Raw genomic sequence first — 19,904 nt, 5'->3', positions numbered from 1 at the left:
CACATGAAAGTGCAATTTTCTTTACGCGTAAACTTTTCTGATTAAAATTCCTTAACGATCTAAATTCAAATAAATCATTAAAAAAAAGCCTAAAATCTAGTAACACCACTGTAGAAAAGGAGCTCCGTAACATCGACGAGCGAAAATCATTTGCTGTTTCAATTACGCGACTTAACTCTGCTCGATGTAACAAATTAAAGTGCCTGGTCGAACAATAGGCAAGCGTGCATCGCCGCCGCGTCATGGGTCCCCGATATCGTTCCAACCCAGAAAATATGTGTATAGATCATATCTCTTCATTCTCTCCGTCTTTCTCTGTCTCTCTCTCTGAGCGCTTTATCCGCGCCGATACAAACCCTCTTCTCTTCGCGTCGCGATCCGCCACAGCCTCCACCACCACCCGCCAACACGACCGCTCGTCGCCCCCGCACCCTTCGCAAGCGACGGGTGGTGGTTTACCCGTTGTAAGTCGACAACTCACTCCATAAACCCGTGCTCTGCCGTGCTGTGTACTCTGTACACTGTGGTGAGTTTGCACGCCGGCCGAGAGGGAAAGAGACGAGGCCGATTGGGGCAGAGGAGACTTGAACAGCACGGAAAGAGCGACAAAGGAAGAAGGAGAAAAGGAAGGAGAAAAGGAAGGAGAATAAACACGATAAGAACCACAGGATAATTCCATGGCTCCTCTCCTTCTACGCATTCACCGTGCTCCATGGGTATCGGGTCACGCCAGTTTGTCAATCGAAAGTATCGCGAGACCCTCCGGGACCATGTACCGATTAGGAGAGTCACGAGGCTCAACTTTAATTCTTTCACCAGCAAAGAAAGTTATGCGGATAGAAAGCACACAACGGAGGGATAAGTGGTTCCGCAAGGGCGACCAATTCAAATGGGACGATAGGAAGCGCGAAAGTGATTGCCCGAGGAACGAAGAGGACCAGAGGGGGTTAGATTTATCGCCCTCTCGCGAGGAAAAAATCGACTGCTCCAGGAAAACTTTCGGACGTGATACGGGGATTTACTGCACCGCCAGGCCTGTAAAGTTCGGAAACGGAAGCCAGACACAATGCCGAGACAATAACGTAAAATTGTTGGGAGGTGGAGGAGAGCCAAGGGATTAAACGCACTGTGCTTCTTCGACAGGGGACCACTTTGCGAATGAGATAAGGGGCAAGATCGAGAAGTGCACTTACAGGCGCGCGCGTAATCGCCGCTTCGACACCTCGTTTTACGAGCGTCACGCGTCCGCGAAAAATTCCCGATTTCTCGGACTTGTGGCGCACGGATTCGTTACGTCACCCAGTGCGTGTCCAATAATAGCATGTTGAGGCGGTAGCGGTCGTAAACTACGCAAAATTCACGACATATTTCCGCCAAGAGACGGCTCTCGCTTGGATCTCCGTCTAAACAGGCCGAGCGTTGAGAGATTGTCGGTGAGCCGCGGTTTCCGCTTGGACTCGATCCTTGTCGCCTCTCGCGAGATCGACCGGTGGCCCTCGACTTCTTTTCCGACGGGGACAGAATTGCGAAACCCTTGGAGAGATCGATTCCCGACCGCGAAATCGTGGAAGACGGAAGGAGCGAACAAAAGGCACGCCGAGGTAAATAGCGCGCGAACGAAGGAAGGGGCCAAAGTGGCACGATAAGAGAGGCGAGGAAACAAGAGGGAATGAGAGAGAAAGCCAGTGCAAGTCAAAGAGGCATTGGCTCGTGTGCTACCAGCAACAGGTGCCCGTCAAACAGCGTTCAACGTCTCTGGCGAACCGTCTCTTTCTAGCTCAAGCGCTGACCTTCCTCCCTTTTTCCCTTCTTTCTCGCTCCAGTCGCCTCGCACGCGATTCCTGGTAATTGATTCGTTGACGAGACAGCTCCCTGTCCAACCGGCGAGCTGTTCATAGACCGATCGAGAGACCGTCAGATTCGGGGAGTGTGGCTGACAAAACGCGTCGATACGTCTCTATTGCTGTTCACCCTGCTCTGCTATCAGTATGTTAAATTAGGGTACGTATGCATGTAATGCAACATCCATTGTAATGCAGTTGGTGGACCACGTATCGGGAGCATTAAAGCAATTGGAGTAAGTCTGATTTGTCTGATTCGTAATCACATATGTAAACTTTTAAAGCTAAGGTATTCTAATTTGTAGTTTATGAACTTTTTATGGGTGGTGAAGACGAAAATATAACGTTGTTAATATCCGTGTTATTATATGTGTAAATTAATTTAGGGCTTTCTCGAAAGAAATTCAAATTTTATTTATGAATAACGAAATATTTATTATTCAATTAAGCCTTTACCTACCTTTAATAGGACAATTGTATCATAATTGAGTAATATTAATTTAATTATTTCCGAATCAATTAACTGCAGTATGAAGGAAACATAAAATTAAAACTAAGTCCGTTAAGTATTACTTAAAATTAGATTCACTGTGCATGTGATAGAATTTTTAGTGAACATAAGGTACAACTCAAAGTATTATGTTATTGAAACAATTTAAAAATAGATGATATTTTTTAACAATGTCACTTGGCAAATTCTATTTGAAGAACGTAATTACTAGAAATAGAAAAATATAATAGCACAAAATTAATTTACAAATCTAGTAATACGTGTAGGTACAATTTTCAACACACAAAATTTTTTGATTCACTTTTTTTTTCACGATTTTATTCACTTTTTTAATCCTCCTTTAGTTATCAAAATTTTTATTTTTTACACACTTCAAATATAGTACTTATGGTGAATCTAAATAACGCATGAAGCTATCTGGTAATTTTTTACAAAAAAAAACTCAAAAAATTGCACGCAATTGGAGTTGCAATGCTGGTGACTAAAAGATTTTCTTAGAAAACCGTCTAAAACTGTACTTTATCGAAAACTTAAATAGTACTAAATATCATAATTGCTACTAGGACATTAATTTTTTGAGACTTTTTAAAATATTACAATATAAATAATTAGAATTTCTGCAGTGATTTACAAATTTGTTCAAAAAAAGTTTATTAAATTCTCATATTCAACTTTTAAAAATATTTTACATTTTACATTAAAATTAAGGAAACTATCCAAAAACTAAACGTGAAAATCGGAAATAAGAGAAATATAGGAAAAAATATATTACAGTATTGTCTCGATACAAGTGGTGAATTTGTAATGAATTATTTACATGCACAAGGAATTTAAGAAACTCATTTCTAAAATAAGTTTACGCTTTAACAGCTTGAATTTGCCTTCCTGAAATCGAGGACAAGATAAATTGAAAGAACAGTTCTAAGAGAACTTGAATGTCCATTGAACTTGTATCGAAACAACACCGTAAAGTACTTTTAATTCTCGACTAATGTCGTAAATACTCATCGACGAATCTGTGAATCGCTATAAATTGATAAAGTATTATACATACGTCTACAGATGTTGTTAATTCTATTACACGTATCCAAACGTTCCCTTATCTAACATAACAACGCGATTCAAGGGTAGGCGCGATGGCCCCGATCACTCCTTCGTCGACTTTCCAGCCAAAGATGTAATTTGAAGTCCCTGAGGACTAGCAACCAAGGCTGACCTCGATAATGAGTCCCGTCGGAATCCCACAAAGGAGGGGAAACGTTAGCTCGGACTTCGCGGCGCCTCTGAAACCGTTTCTGGTTTTTCGAGACACAGGGATTCAAGTAACCAACCGATCATTACGCAGCACGAGATGCACGATTAAATAAATGATACAGCAATCTTTCCGAGAGCCGCGTCGTCATCGGAAACTGGGAGAAATTCAATTTCGTCCCTGTGTAGGACAAGATCTGTTTTTCGTGCGATCGACAGTAGACGGAGGAACCCACTGAAAATATGCGAAGCATGAAAGCAGCAGGCATGGAGATACCGACCGGATATCGAGACTTTCTCGTTCGCCGCATAACACTCGGCTCGTTCTCGACTTACGGTGTCGATAAACGTCAAAGCGGACAAATGAATATTGAAAACGGCTCGTTAAAGTAGCTGTTATTTTGTTTGACGACGCTCGAGGGAAAAATCGTTCGCTGGTTCATTAATTCTGCACGCGCAATTAACCACGTCATAATAACGTAACAGAATTATCCAGCGATTTTGAATTATAGCAACGTTAAGTCGGAAAGAATCCGAGATTTTCGAAAGAATCGAGTCCTTACGTCTTGCGAAATGGGGATTGTAAAAATAGCGATCTTAATGATCCCCGCTGTAAACCTCGCGCGGTCGCCAGCGGGATATTACGATGCAATTAAAAGCGAAACCTCAAAAGCGGCCGCGGTTTAATTTCTTCGAGAAAACACCTGCGACGCTGGCACCGTAAATTCGAACCAAGTCAATCAATGTCTGCCGATGCATCTTGCCCCATATTCTGTGAATTCCGTGATTTACCATGAGTTTCCTGCAAACTTGACGCAGAATCGAAAATGAGAGAGGAAAATAGAAAGACGATCATGGCTTGGATGGAGAGCAGCGATGACCAGGTTGGGTATGCTACCCACGTTGAAAATCGAAGGTGGTCCATCGCGACGAAGCGCGTCCAGTGGCCCGTACCTATATTATGCGTGTCAGTTACACGGGAGCCTGGACCTCTGGTTCCTCGAGGCAGCCACGAAATTCTTCGAGGTCACGAATTAGCGGGAAGCCATTCAAGCAGCCATAGCGCGAGCCATGGTAGCGAACTGGAAGGGCTCCACGGTCTGGCGACCGTAGCACGCGACACCATATGGTCTCTCCCGATACCCATGACCCCCCGTCCGATGTATGTACAAACACACTATCCTGAATCGCCTTCCAGAGATACGGGCCGAAAGATCTTAACTGACGAGAACAGTGAACGATGCATCGAAGACTCAACTGCAGCCGAAGAACTTTCTTTTACGAATATTGGGAGGAAATGACATACGGAGAAACATTTACGCTGATTATTTTTTAGATAATCGTCTGTATACAACTTCGTAAAATATATTGAGGATTGTTTCGAAGAATGTTTGCCCCTATGATAGATGAATGCAGTTTTTACCTGTTATAATCTCGTGACATACTATTTAGTCACGTTAATAGACTCTATAACATTAGTATGCATACATATATCAATAAAGGGGAAAATAATTTAAAACGTATTTTTAATAAATCTTTAATAAATACTTGAATAAGATTATGAAACGTTATTTTATGTGTATGATCACATATGAATGAGTAATAAATGAACTTATAAACTCTAGTTTCTTGTAGTATTCTGCCCCATAAGATGATACCAACACTCAGACATACTGAGTACAAAATGATAATTTTTATTTAACTACTTCAGGACCTGTCAGACTGATGCACTAACAATTCATACCTACTCTTCTAGAAACGAAGCTATGAAGCCGATAAACAGTAGGTAATTCCTAGAAATAAAAAATGCAAATGGGAACGATAAGGTTATTTTAACAAGTAGGAATACTGTATTGGAAATCTAATAGAACATGTCAATACAATACCTGCAATTTCTTCAACCTACACATGTACAGTTATACCCAACACAAAATCTATCCCCTCTCGTTCGATTACTGTAGAACCCATGATTGCAATCATCCCTCCACGTAAGTTTTTTTTCTTTTTTCATTTGACTAGAAATTCCATTTCCACCATGGCCCTATGGCATTAGTAAAGTATTTATATTTTAGAGGAGAAGCAGGGTCTGGTGTGTTTTCTTATAGGGCACGACGCAACCGGACACGGTCGAGAGACCTCGAAAAAACAGACAAGGGATGGGGCGTTGCGGAGGGACCGTGGTAACGATAAGTGAAACTCCCAACGGAGGCAACGGGAATACGGTTACAGCACCCTCGAGGACACTAGAACGCTCATATCCTAATAGAAACGTAATCGCGTAGTGTCCTGTACGCTGAATAAATTATTAGCAGGCTTACGGGATGGCCGAGGGTTCGTGTAACACGCCATATAGCTTGGATTAACGACGATCTGCACCGTGGGATAGCCGACGATTTATTCGGCCGTGACTCTCCGTGATTATTTATTATTGTTTTGGCCCCATTACTTCGCGATTTTTGGGCAGACAGAGGGCGTTCCTGCACGCACACTGACACTCGCCGAGACGCGTGCAGATAATCCTTGTTGCAAATAATTGGGTTTCAATTACTTGTAACTACAACTAAATCAGTAGCACAATGCTACGAATTTTTGAGTTGATAATTATCTATTGTATTTTACTATCCAAATGGAAATAACCAAGTACCTGAGACTTCCTTCTAGTAATACTTGTCAATCAAAAACTCCAGACAGATTAAAATCGTCTGGAATTCAAAAAATTCGTAACGCGAAGATTAGAGCTGGCTTAAAAATGATCGAAATCTAGATTCTATCAGCAACGCAACGGTCGCGTAACTGGTTAAGTCATGCGAAACCGAAAAGAAAAATACGGAATCGAATCATAATTAATCTTATCGATTTCGCTCGACTCATGGATGTTATCGAACAAATTTCTAGGAAAATTGCCTATAAATCTGATTATTTGAAGTCATCAAAATGTCATGTATTTCCGCTTTTACGAAATTTCGAATCAGTAATAGACTCACAATATAATTAAAAAATCAACACACTTACATATTCGCAACAGATTGAGGTGCGTACTAAGGTTTCATAATTCTCATTCAAAGCAGAATCACTGTCAAATGCGTTAATCTCTTATCACATGGAAAGCCTTTCAACAATTAGAAGCTATCGACGACGAGGGAGAGTGCGAAAATACCGACCCTTTTCCGAGCCCCTTCGATGTATTTATCCCCAATTACTCGGTAATCAAGGAGGTGAGGGTTTATGACGAAGAACGATATGTATTGTCTCTGATCGTATAAACTTCGTAACAATGAGCACAAGAGAAACGAAATAATAAGCCTAAAATATCCCCCGATTTATCCTTCTATAAATCAGTTCAATGAATGTACGGGCAGAGAATTTAACCAGGTGCGGGAGCGAATTTGATCGTCGAGAAGCAATTTGTTTTTGCCTCTTTTCCTTCGCCACTCGAAGGAGAGTCACGAACGTGGATGACAAATATTTAACGTTCTCCTATCGATCAATATTATATTTTATTTGTCCAAAGACTGATGTTTCATGGACGTACATACGCGTCACGATTTTTTGAACTATATCCCTGAAACCGTTATATTTAGTTGACCATTGCACTATCGCACTGACAAATTTGACTCACTACTCATCTCAAATTTGTTACCCCGATCTATCTAATCAAGAGACAAAAATATTACTAGAAAACGATAATTTTGACAGATAAAAAAACGAGAGGCGTGTGACTAGCGTAGATCTCGTTTATGAGAAACCAAGTCTACTTTTATCTAGCGTGAGTCTCTTGGTAAAATCATTATACCCCGTAACTCCTCTCTTAAAGATTTCCATCATAAGCGGCGTCTGAGGTCATTCGAGCGTCTTCCTCGTTCAACTGAAGAAGCAGTAGGATGAAAAACGTATAATTTACGAGGCAACCTAATTCTATCGTTTTTCCATCGTTGAGATTTATCAATCCTGTCGCTCGACACGTACGGCTCCGATGTTATTAAAATATATTATACGTTCTCTAAAATTTATCATGCGTTAATAGAATTTTTTGTGTCACTCACCCAGTGCTGCGTCGTTACGACATCGCCGTCCGCTCCTTCAAGGGCCTGCTAAATGGAACAGCGATATGTCAGTATCCACCCCTGAATTTTACAACTTCCATGCGCAATTTCTGTTAACAAACAAATGATACTTACGTCCTTCTTCCTCTTCACGGCCGCCGCACCTGAAACAATTCATGCAGACCGATTGGTCAACTCCGAAAAATATTCACCAATGATAGAGAAGAAAACAATGGGAAAAGACTAACCGGCCGTGGAATTTGGTAACCGTGCTCCGTTGGTGCCAGTGGGTGCCGCAGGGTTAGCGGCGGGGGTGGGTGTCCCCACGGAGGGTGGTACACCCCGAGTCCCAAACGGAAAGTACGGAGAGTCAGGAGGATAGGTGGCCCCCTCGACGCCTCCGCCACCGCCACCCCCACCCCCTCCACCGCTACCCCCGCCGCCACCGCCACCACCGCCTCCACCTCCCCCTGGCCCCCCGCCTGGCCCTCCTGCCGTCGGGCCGAATGCTCCTCCCGCGTACGTCTGCAAAAACATTTTATTTTTATTACTCCAAGACTGCGCAATTGGGAACCATCATGTGACAATTACTTCGACGATTCATAGAGTCAATCTATAAAGCGGCAAAGATAACAGGTACGATTACGGTGGTGGACAAAATAAAATAAAATTTGCTATTTGTATATGAGATGTCGCAGGTAATCCCAGAGGACGAACTTAAATCCGAGTTTCGAGAAAAACGCTTTTTATGTATTTTCTACAAGCACGATTAAAATAAAAAGCAATTTTGAATTGTTCAATTCGCAGTTACTACTCGTAACGCCTCAGATGTACACTGTAGCTGCTAAAAGTTTTGGCTAAAACGAAATTCCGTTATATTGCTACAATTTAATTTTCAAAACTGTAATTGTACTGCATAGCTTTAATATGTAATTAGGTATTAACTTATACGATACACTTTTTTTAAATTGTTTGGGAAAAGCATATTGTTTATTTATAAAAAAAGTTTCGGATTAAGTAGTACGACTAACGTAAATAAGTAATACTACAAAAATTTTTGTTTTAAATTTTACAATCAATTGTAAAATTTAGATATGTTAGTAGATATGTTTACTATAATACTTTGTATTATTTTGTACTACTTTTTGTTATTATTACACGACAAAAATAGTTACACAGATCTTGCAAAAGTCTCCTAAATAGAATTAAGCAGAGCAGGCTTTTGTTGCATCTGTTATAGACCTTTGTAAAATTAACAAAGCTAGCTTAACTACAGTATGAGTAGCTTTGTTATATCCACAAAGTTGATTATTACTGAATCTATTAAAATCAGATCTGCTAGAGTACTTTCATCAATTCTACAAGAGACTTTAATAACTGCAGCTTAACATTTTTTTTTATGTAGGTATAGTCGTACAATATGAAGATGTTGCATCAATGTGTTTTAATATCTTCAGCATTATTTTTCAGCCATTTATCTCGAAAAAATTTCATTAAATTAACCATACGGAAATGTCTTTTACTTCCTACTTTTCGGTCTCAATCTTTTTATGCAGAATTATTTTAACACAGATTTTAGAATTAGATAATCAATTCTTTTATCAAGATGTAAAGCATGCTTTCCAGTCGTTAACATGGTAACAAATGTAGTCTGGAGGTTTGAATTTTGTTACATATGATAACATTATATTTTCTAAGATATTTTTCTGATGTATTTTGGCCACTGATTCTTTAATTTGTAGCAATGAACTAACATTAATAGCAGAGGAGACAGAACACTCGATCACGTTAATATCTTTCATCATGTGTCTGTTGCTGTTTGATAAAGGACATTGTGTCTCGTATTTTTCTATCATCGTTGTCACATAAAATGAACTTAGATTTATTGAAAATTAGCACTTTTAACTAATATTCAGATACTCAGTTTAACTGTGAAACATAATCGCAATAAACACTATGCTTCTTCCAAACAACTTAACAGATTTACATTTAATAAGCTAAGATACATACTAAACTTATGTAATGCACTTTTACTTTTTATGGCTTTCAATTTTAACAGTAGGTATAAGAGAATTTTAATTTATGTGAGAACTTTTGGTAACCATTGTGTGTCTGCTAAAGGCCAAAAGTTTTTAATTACTTACTAATATTTATTAAAGCTATACAGTATAGGCAAAGTACATTTGACTTAAAGTTAGTATTATCAACAATATTTTAATATGATAGAAAAATTTCATACAGTTGTTTTTCGTTACTTAAATTGTACATCTAACACTTGTACGTACAATCAGATTCCTAGATTTTTTCGAATGTTAGTTATTTAAAATTTTGAGCATAAATTTTTGTCGCAAAACATGAATCGATGTAAATCGTGCAAAGAATGGTGATCTGGTACTGCAATATTTTCACAAGAACACAACAAAATATAAGAAAATTTGCAAATGGGTCCCCGGGTGCTGAACTATACACACAAGGGTTATAAGACGATTATTGTTATTCTTAATTTAGAAAATGATTTCAAATTTTTTACGGTTGTATACATGGATATTTGTAACTTGCATATTAAGTATTTTATTGGAACTTCAAATCTTTCCATAAGAAGTATATTCATAATTCTTTGTTGAAAAATTATGATCTTTTCATTTCGTTTATCTTTTAAGGTTTCTTTTGTTCACCACTGTACATTAGCTCTTTGAGTATTAAGAGCTCCTATAGTAACTTTTCATCAGAGAATCTTCTGGCACCAAACGCTATTATAACAGCTTTTATTATTCTACTACTTGTTTTTAAATTTTTTATCCAACTCAGGTCGATTTAACGTGTCTTGCGATGAAACTGTGCATCTTTCAGCAGAGCTCCGCTATGACAGTTTCGCGTGTAGTTTTGTGATGCTCAAAGAATCAATAATTGGAGATTTTATATATTGTATATCGGAGGACACGCCGGGAGGGATCAAAAGAAGGAAAGGAACGGAAGGCGCCTACAATAAATTGCCCATCGAAATCGATACTTCTTATCAGTTACGGTTTAACGACTACCGATTAGATACTGCTCTCTGGCCTCGTTAAAAGATTTCTACTATCTCCTGCTCTTCCCAGAAAGCCTGTCGATCACTGACATTCACGTTCTTTTTTTGGATAACACGTAGAAACGACAGCTTGTAGAAAAGACAAGAGGAAAACCGCCTGAAGAATTCGAGTCACGATTTGTTAATTACTCGACGAGGTTAGTATACATCATCGACTACTGATAAGAAGAAGGTCACCGGAGACGAGAATCAAATGTGTAACAGCGAACGAAGACTGATGTGGGCGCAAGGTCGCCTTCCTATTATGCGTTTCATAAATTTGACGCGCATTTGGCTATACGATTGTTTTGACATCATTAACCATTAGAATTTCTCGATGACGACTTGTTATGTAAATAATTGAGCATGTTCACTCGATCGACTTAATTATTCTATTGGATAAACCCCTCAATAGTTGTGTTTCAGATAGAATGACGTATCACAATAATTGTGTTTCAGATTCTGGATTCTACACGCAAGAGCCTGTTATACAGCAGAACATTTATTTAGTACGGTCCAAACAATTGAATGAAAAGCTCCATTTAATCTTTTTATGTGATTCTCTGAATACAAACATAGAAAATGGTAATTTCGCCTGCACTATAAAATAGTAAGTGTGCAGAATGTTATAGTACAAAATACTTCAGTTATTTTTTATTTAATATTCAAATTAATACATTATTTTTTCTTCAAAATGATCGATCACAACATCTCTCCTTGACGAAGAGAATAGATCTTTTATTCTAAAATATGAGATAAAAATGACTCACTTTCTGAGTGAATTAGTTTACATTTACAATATCCTTCGAGAAACTATGAGTGACAGATAAGTTAAATTTTTAATGAATATATTAAACTAACTAAATAGGATATAATAAAATTATTGTCTTTTCTAGTTTTTGTGCTTATCAAAGTAAAGTTCGTGTTAATTTACTTATTTTGTTTGATAATCTATGTTCTTATTCGTTTACATGTCAATAGTATCTATACTTATTTACTTGTTTAAGAATTTTTTTCACAACTTACATAATATGATATTTGGATTATTTTTAATAAGAAGAATATAGCTTAATTTAATCTAATAATACCTACTCATAATATAAGAATAAATTTAATTCTTCCCTATATTCTATTTTTGTTTTGCTTACCCTTAAAATCTTACAATAGTAACTTAACACTTGAGCACCGATTCCATAATTTTAGGGAATATTCAGCCATCGCGTCGGCTGCCAGTCACGTGATAGTGCGAAATTTCACCACTATACATTTCGCCGGCACTCAGGTTTCCCAGAGCGAATATTTAACTGGCGTGCAATATGTTAAAAATCATGAAGGTACTATTTGACTTAGAAAACACAGGTTTTCTAATTATATTATTTTCACTTTCGTTCGTGCAGTGTTTCTTTCAGGGGAAAATATTCCGTGTCTAAAGGATTAATATAAAATTTTTATGTAATTAACTCTGTAGCTATAGGACAAGTATATAAGTAGGATATAGCTAGTAGTTACATATCATATAAGTTTTCAATCCGATCTTCAAACAGTTTATTCTAAACTAAACAATTTATTTTTCTTTCATTTTTGTATCAGTATAAAATTTTGAACACAAACTGCATTTCGATGTAATAACACATTTTGTTTTAGACGGAGCAACCGCTACAGGTTTACCCAAATTGTATATTCAATAGGTTTCACGAAACGCAGGACAAAAATATTTCGCCTCAATGATTGTCTTTAGAAATTTGACTAATTAGTAATCGTGATAGTGGTGGTGAGGAATTAGCGGACGGCCGACGCGCCGCGAAAGAAGAAAATTGTAGCAGAGACTTTATACACGCTCCGGAATAACTTTTCATCTGAGCGCCAGTTAACCCCCTGCAACCCTCGCACCTTTGTTCCACATAATGTATATATTAGAATGTACGTGTTCGCGTGTGCATGTACACGTGCATCGGCGTATAAATACATCGTCACGAACGAGGGACAGCGTAAGTGATATTAAAGTTGCCGGTCGATGGCGCTCAACCTCCGCGAAATTGGGTAATTCCTATTTCTGAGATAAAAGAGCATCGACGGTACCTGCGACCTGCCAAGATTAATCTCTTTCCTCGCGAAAAAATATCACTCATAATTCGCGACGCTCGTACCCGAGGCGCGTCTAATTGCCTGCATCGAATACGGTTTTAATGGATCCGCTGAAATCTTGAATGCGGAGCTACTTTTAAAAATATTTCACGAGAGCGTTCCCGTTTTAGTACCGCCAAAGAAATTAAATCTCGACTTTACGAATCAGTTACGAGGGTTGCGCGCTCTGCTTCCACCTCAGGGCAAAATTTGAAGCGCGATGAGAACCGCTTCTCAAAAATATTACGCGGACTAAAGTTTTCGGATTATACGGGGAGCGGTCGGGGAGCCGCGACGTGAAAGGGAGGAAGAAAGCAAGTAACTTTTTCTCAGATAAATTTGCCTCTACGACTGCTATAATTATTACGCTCCTGTTCCTTACGTAATCCCGCTTTGTATTAAGATTCGAGCTGTTCAAACAGAGGGTAAAGAAATGCTGACTTCTCCCTCTCTCTCTCTCCCCCTAGCATGTTGCTCCCATTGAGAAGTAAAAAGAAATGAAACTGTAAAAGAACACTTACCATTCCGTTGTCCATCGTGGAGCCATAGGGCGACTGGAAACTCGACTTTTCTGTAACGAAGAAAGAAACATATTAAAGCACAGCTTGAAACGTAGATACTTAGAAAGCGTTGATGATAGGGGAGATTGCGCGATATTCGAAACATAGTCGTGGCGAGACAGGGAGCAAGAGAGATCCTTTGCGAACACGTACGACGCTAGCGGAGTCGATGCAAAATTAATGTCGGGCATAAATTCGCGGCGCGTCTTTATAAATCAAAACCACGATCACGCTAAGAATCCGCGCACCGGTGGGATGCGCGCATTTTCCGCGTTGCGGCTGCCACGCACACGGAATAAACAACGAGATAAACATTACAGGTTCCCCCGCAGTCGAAGTCTCATCCGTTATTAATGCTCACCCAGTATACACGCGCGCACGTACTGAGAGAGCTGAATCTACGTGCATACGCGTCTTCCTCGACAATTTATGGGGATCCCCTGGATTTACTGGTTTCGAAAACCGCTGTCAGAAGAATTGGGATTAATCTTAATTCAACGATATTTCTTTACGTCGCAGTCCTTCGATTACCGATGAATTTCACCCCTCGTTCATTCGTACTTTGTGCACTCGCTATCGTGTCATCTCGAAGAAGACATTTTACAATTCCTAGACATAGAACTAAGAACCACTCAAAATTATTGAGGTAGCGAATTATTTCTTCTTCGTATAAGTAGTAATTGCCATTATTTATTTTTTTAGGGCCTGATGCTGAGATAAGTTACCTCCCTCCACCAAATTGGCAATTTTCACATACAGTCTTAGGTTTTTTCACATTTAGGGTGCCCAGTCACTTCTCTATATTAATTTATGATTCATTTATTCTTTTACAACAGATTTGTAAATAAGTAATTACGCGCAATAAAATTGTATAGTATTGTAGATAATATTTTCACTCATTATCATTTTAATTTACTTGGAAATTACAGTAACACTGATCGAAACGATTGAAATATCAACATGGTAGCACCTGAGAGTTACCTTTCGAGTAATTAATGACCAGTGACAGTTAAATGCTTCAAAGGCAGATAGCAGTCAATTAACTGCTATATACCTATATGTGATCATTTACATATTTAGTAATAATTTGAACATATGCCTTAATTCGGACGGTCAGGAGTCACATTGCATGTGATTCTAATTCAATGCCCAGGGGTTGCAAAAGACAAGTTCTGAAGAATCGGTTGATACTTACTTCAAATTAATGGAAAGGAAAAAATAGCGTTTAATGAATTACCAAAGGTTTAACTTCTAATATTTTGATTCATATTAGTAAAAATTGTTAAAATAAACACAATGTTTCATTATCTTAAAACGATTACAAGATATCTTCCTGAAGTAAAAGAATTCATCATTTTAACTAAACAGGATTTGAGATTGTTTATCTTGTAAATTATGCGACCTGGGAGACTAAAATTGTATACCCATAAGTCAACTTCTTGACATCCTTATTCAACTTTGATTACTTTCTTAATCATTTTAAACTTCTTACGACGTCTGACATTCGCACGTAGGACAATCCCGTCTGTGAAGGCATAATTGTGGCAAGTAATCCACCTGGCAGTGAAGGAAGAGAAGTTGAAGTCGAAGCGTTCCTCTTATCGAGACTGGAGGAGCAGAAAGTCCAGCTGCCCGATACGGGAGTGGGAAAAGGCCAGCACAGAAGGAGTATATCATATTACGGAGGACGTGGATATAGCGGTGCGTGGACGATAGGGCGAGTGTCCGACTACGACACGATCGGCCGAGATAACTATGAATCCTAACAGTTTCGGCTTGCTCGTGACATGTTTGCCGAAGCGTGCAGCACCGAGTCTGCAATATCATGCATCAAAGGACAAGCTAAACCATGGTCCACCGTGTCATCCTCAGAGCCGGTGCAAGCCTGCTCGACCGTTATGACGTAGTGTTGAGCACCGGGCAGCCTCGTGTCACGACTAGTGTTCGTCTTCCACGTTGCCTCCTGCCGCCGTCACCTCTATCGAATGCTCGGTGATGAAGAATTGCCTACGGATTCCTGGACATCGAGTCTCCGATACCGATGGACTTGCTCGACCCGCGGTACAAGTTCAGACAATGTCCCACGTGTTAAGATGCAGGAAAGTGCTGACTGAATAGGAATGGAGTCACTCGATTCAAGTTCATAGTCTTGTTATAATTCATTTCATTTCATCACAATAACCAACATTGTTTTGTTGAAATAAAATCGTACAAGTGAAATTAAGGTACAGAATTTTCTGTTTCAAAATCACACGTATTTCTACATAAAGAAGAAAAGGAATTAAAACAAAGAATAGTTACTGCCAGACTTCATAGGTTTTCTTTTTATAGAAGTAGGTTAGAATATATAAATGTTTCATAAATGAATACATAATTATATATATTCTTAGGAAATATATCTTCCATTTTTATGATTTTCAAAAAATTTGAGGGTGTGCTTTAAGTCGTTCCCCTACTTATAACTTGAAATCCATATTTAAAAAGTTAAGGAATTATATATCTCAATCGAGGGAAATGGTGTTCCACTTGCAAATTATTTTTGTTACCCATTACTTTCAGATAGCAGCAAGAGGCAAAGAACCAAACGTGAACGAGTGACCATAAGCGGTAGACTGTTTCGTTAAGATTTTAATAACGATCAAATGCCCAGAGGTAGCAATAAATTTTCGCACCACTAAAGAATAGCTAAAAGAAACAGCATACAAGAGTAGGTATGTAAAAAGTTAACAATATCTTTTTTACGGCAAAGGAGTGTCGTTTACGAGTGTTTTTTGCCGCTTCGAAGCTACAAAATCTGGGTCGAGGAAGAGGGAAATCGAGCAACGGGTGGCGAATTACGCGCTACAAGCGACCGCTGGTCACTACGATACCATCTACATGGATTTCGGCCAGCATCAATTCGGCATTACAGCTCGCGAAACGCGCGACACAACCTCGAAAACCGCGCGCTACGCGCACCGCGCTGATACCAGCGATTTTCAGCGCGCGAGACACGACCGCGATTTCGCGGTCAACCTCTGCTCGGCGTCGTATATCAATGTGACACCATCGAATTAGAATTATCGAAAATTATCTTACACCCCCGCGGTATTGCCATCATGTAAACAAACTTCTACGATCAAGGACTCTGCACGCGATCCACATTCATTTTGTTATAGATAATATCAGTTGGAAGTTACTTAAATCTCTCAGAAATCAGAAATCAATTATTTCAAGGTATCAGAGTTTTAGTCATACGCTGAGTCAGGGATCAATTAAACGTTCAAACTGTAATCAACGCAACCATTTTGACAGTGTTCAGAGATCAATGATCGATCTTGATGTTGACTAATCTTATAATATACAATAAAATACTTGAAATAAAGCTTATAGATAACAACATAATTCCTTCTTTCTCTTTCAATGCAGTGAATCGTATGTATCTTGATACATTATCACTCGATTTCCCCAAAAGGATCTTTTCCGTCTTAGTGATCCGTATCTTCGGTAAATTTGAAGAAAGGTATCAATAGTCAGAAACGAGATCCCGCGAATCCATTAAACCACGCAGCCACCATTTCGCAGATTCGCGGTGGCGTCGACGCTGAAAAAAGGAAAAAATACCGTCGAATATTACGCGCCGCGAAAATACCAGACACTTTCAACGTTGACGATCTCGTAAAAAAAGCGCACGGAACGTGAACCGTTGAAAAACAAGGACGAGCATAAAAAAATATAGCCAGCGGAAGCAGAGGGACGCCCCACGATGAAACAGAAGTGCGCGACGTATCTGCATTTCGCGGTCCCAAGGAAAACTAGTGAGAAGGGTTTTCGTGTTCGATGTTTAGATGTGAGAGATCTTTGCGATATGACGAACTTCTCTAGATTAACTCTCTTCCTCTAGACACAAAGCGAAAAAGTAGATCTGTGAAATTAATTTTTGCGAGATTTGTCTAAGCAAAGAAAAATTAATCCCTTCATTTTGATGAGTTTTAAAGGAGGACCCTACTTTACAGTTTTTTGTAATTTTATGGTTACTGCTATACTAGGAACTATTTAAAAAACATCTGGAACTACATTTAGACAGTGCTTTTGTAAACAGATGTTGCCTTTTACTATCATCGTTAAAGTTTATGTTTATTGTATGATATAAAAGAAAATAATCAGCACGAATTCTATTCCAAAATGTGCATTTTAATTATTTCAGAGTTAACTTGAAAGAGTTAGACTCTTCAACCACAGTGATACAATTTTTGTAGATACTACTATTCGGTTCGCAGTGGAAGTATAATACATACAGGTAAAACAGAAACAAGAAGGCAGCCCTGCCTACTATAAAAATTGACTTTACAAGTAAGAAAATTTGTTAAATTTAACTTGTATTATTTATAACATGAAATTTATACTCTAATCAAGCATTGCTTAAATATTTTCTCTGTACCTAAATATATATACTGAATGTGAAATATATTGAAAATTTTCTGTTTTTTCCTTAACCATTCAATTGTATAATAGCATAGAATTTGTATCTCCTGATAATTTACAAGCATTAATTTGATCTGCAAGAATTAGGTTTATAGTTTGTAATTTAGCTTTTTTGCATCTAAATAATACATAAACCACACCAGACCAATTTCACCGTATTCACATTATTATATTACAGTTCAAATGTATAAATACCTCTACCTATTCATAACAGAACATCGACGTTGTTAGAGATAGGTGGACGAGTCTATATTGGAACTCCATATAATAATGTGAATACGTTGAAGTTGATCTGGTGTGGTTAATGTGTTGTTTACATTTTGTGAGCGACAGATTTAAAATTTCATATTTCTTCGGTACCCAAAAGAGTTAAATTACAGATTGCAAACCTAATTTCTGAACTAGATTCCGGACCAGATTAATGCATGCGAGTCTAAATTTAAAAATTTGGCATAGCTTGAACAGGAGTACGTTAAAATGCACAATTACATGCTCGATCGAACATCCCTAATGCGTGCAAGGATTGGGTAACTGCATGTCTGGTCTTTAACTCAAGATTCCAGAGTTCAACCTGTCCGATAATTTTTCCCCTTTCTCAAAAAACGATCGGACGCCTGATCCGCGTGGGTACATTGTAGCGGGCGCTCCTGAAACTTAGACCGAGAGATCCTTTTCGTTCCCACATGTATACGGGCCAGACAGAATTTCGACGATTTCGATCGAATTACTCTGCGAGAACGAGTAGAGGAACGAAAGGCAAAATATCCAACGGAAAAGCAATTCGTTCCGAAATCTGAGCGACGATCGAGTTCCCAACGCGACGCATCATCACCTGCCACGAGTACGATTAAAACCAAGGCGAGTGTAAACGAACGCCAAGAAAAATCCAGTGGAATGAGCCACGACAAAGACGAGGCCTGTAAAACGACTGAAGGAATAATGGAACACCTGCGTGCCCTCGAAAAGGCTTAATTCGATTATCTTCCTCGACGGATAGTTACTGCATTTTTTTATATCCACGAGTAAATTTTAAGTCACCCTAGACGTTTGGTACCACCTTAGTAGAGAACAGAGACTGCCTAGCATTAGAGGAAGTAAAGGAAACTTCTGCTCTCGGTAACGAGCCCGGCTACAAAACGGCAACAGATTTACTCAGATGAATCGGGCACGTCCACCTTGAAGCCTAAAGAATTAAACGGGTACAAAACGTGTCTTCCTGGATATCAATTTACCTTCCACAATTTTTTTTCTCCTTGTTTATGAGACACCCGCGGCCTGGCTCCAGCATCGTGCAGACCCACGCACCCCAAACCAGCCATTTCTATAGGAGAATTCGCGTACGAATCGTGCCGGTGCACGGTGCCACGCGACCCAAAAGGGTGTTCCAACCTCTCACAGGTAAGAACGAGAGAGGAGGAGAGGGAGGTGGAAAGAGAAAAAAGAAGCTCGCGGCCGACAGAGAATAGAGGAAGGAACGGAAGGGGAAGGTTGACCACCCTTGGGGCCCTCGACCCCAACAGTAGAGGGGAGTACGCACACTTCTGCAGAGGGAGGAAGAATAGAGAGCCAGGAGAAAGACGAAAAAAAAAAATGTGGAAAAGAACTCAGGTAGCCACTGGTGCTCAACTGAACTTGCACTTTGACTTTACCGCACGTCTTCATTCACATTCGATTTTCAGACTGCAATAATTCTATATAATTTCGCTAGATCACCCCATAACCTATTTCTAGAGACATTTAACTTTATTCCATGCCACGAGAACATTTGTCCGTATCATACTCTCGCCCCGAAAAAAAAACTGTTACATGCAAAATATAACATTCTTGAAACGAGCTTAAAGAAATGTTCTATTTACAAAATTTATTAATTACATATTACGAAGCATGTTGTTGCTGAAGTTTACTCAAATATTTAATACAGAAAATGTTGATAAATTGATGTGCTAGAAAATGCTCCACGCGATTAAATAAAGACTGAAAATTTGTTGCATTTTGAAGTTCGGTTCAGATTATCGTACCAGAATACTCGGTAAGAACTTTCTC

At 39.0% G+C, this 19,904-nt stretch overlaps 1 protein-coding gene across 1 annotated transcript in view; it reads right to left on the bottom strand.

The window, feature by feature from the left end:
- The window catches only part of LOC143183887 (transcription factor 12-like), a 123,791-nt gene that overhangs the window by 91,622 nt on the left and 12,265 nt on the right, over window positions 1-19,904 (bottom strand). Inside the window, exons 3-6 of the mRNA XM_076385662.1 lie at window positions 13,359-13,408; window positions 7,895-8,171; window positions 7,782-7,810; window positions 7,647-7,691 (exon numbers count right to left, since the gene is read on the bottom strand). Of these exons, the coding sequence (XP_076241777.1) occupies window positions 7,647-7,691; window positions 7,782-7,810; window positions 7,895-8,171; window positions 13,359-13,408 (401 nt within the window). The remainder of the gene's footprint in view (window positions 1-7,646; window positions 7,692-7,781; window positions 7,811-7,894; window positions 8,172-13,358; window positions 13,409-19,904) is intronic.

The sequence above is a fragment of the Calliopsis andreniformis genome, chromosome 9 (genome assembly GCF_051401765.1).
Source record: "Calliopsis andreniformis isolate RMS-2024a chromosome 9, iyCalAndr_principal, whole genome shotgun sequence".
Taxonomy (NCBI): domain Eukaryota; kingdom Metazoa; phylum Arthropoda; class Insecta; order Hymenoptera; family Andrenidae; genus Calliopsis; species Calliopsis andreniformis.
This window is presented reverse-complemented; position numbering and strand designations above follow the sequence as displayed.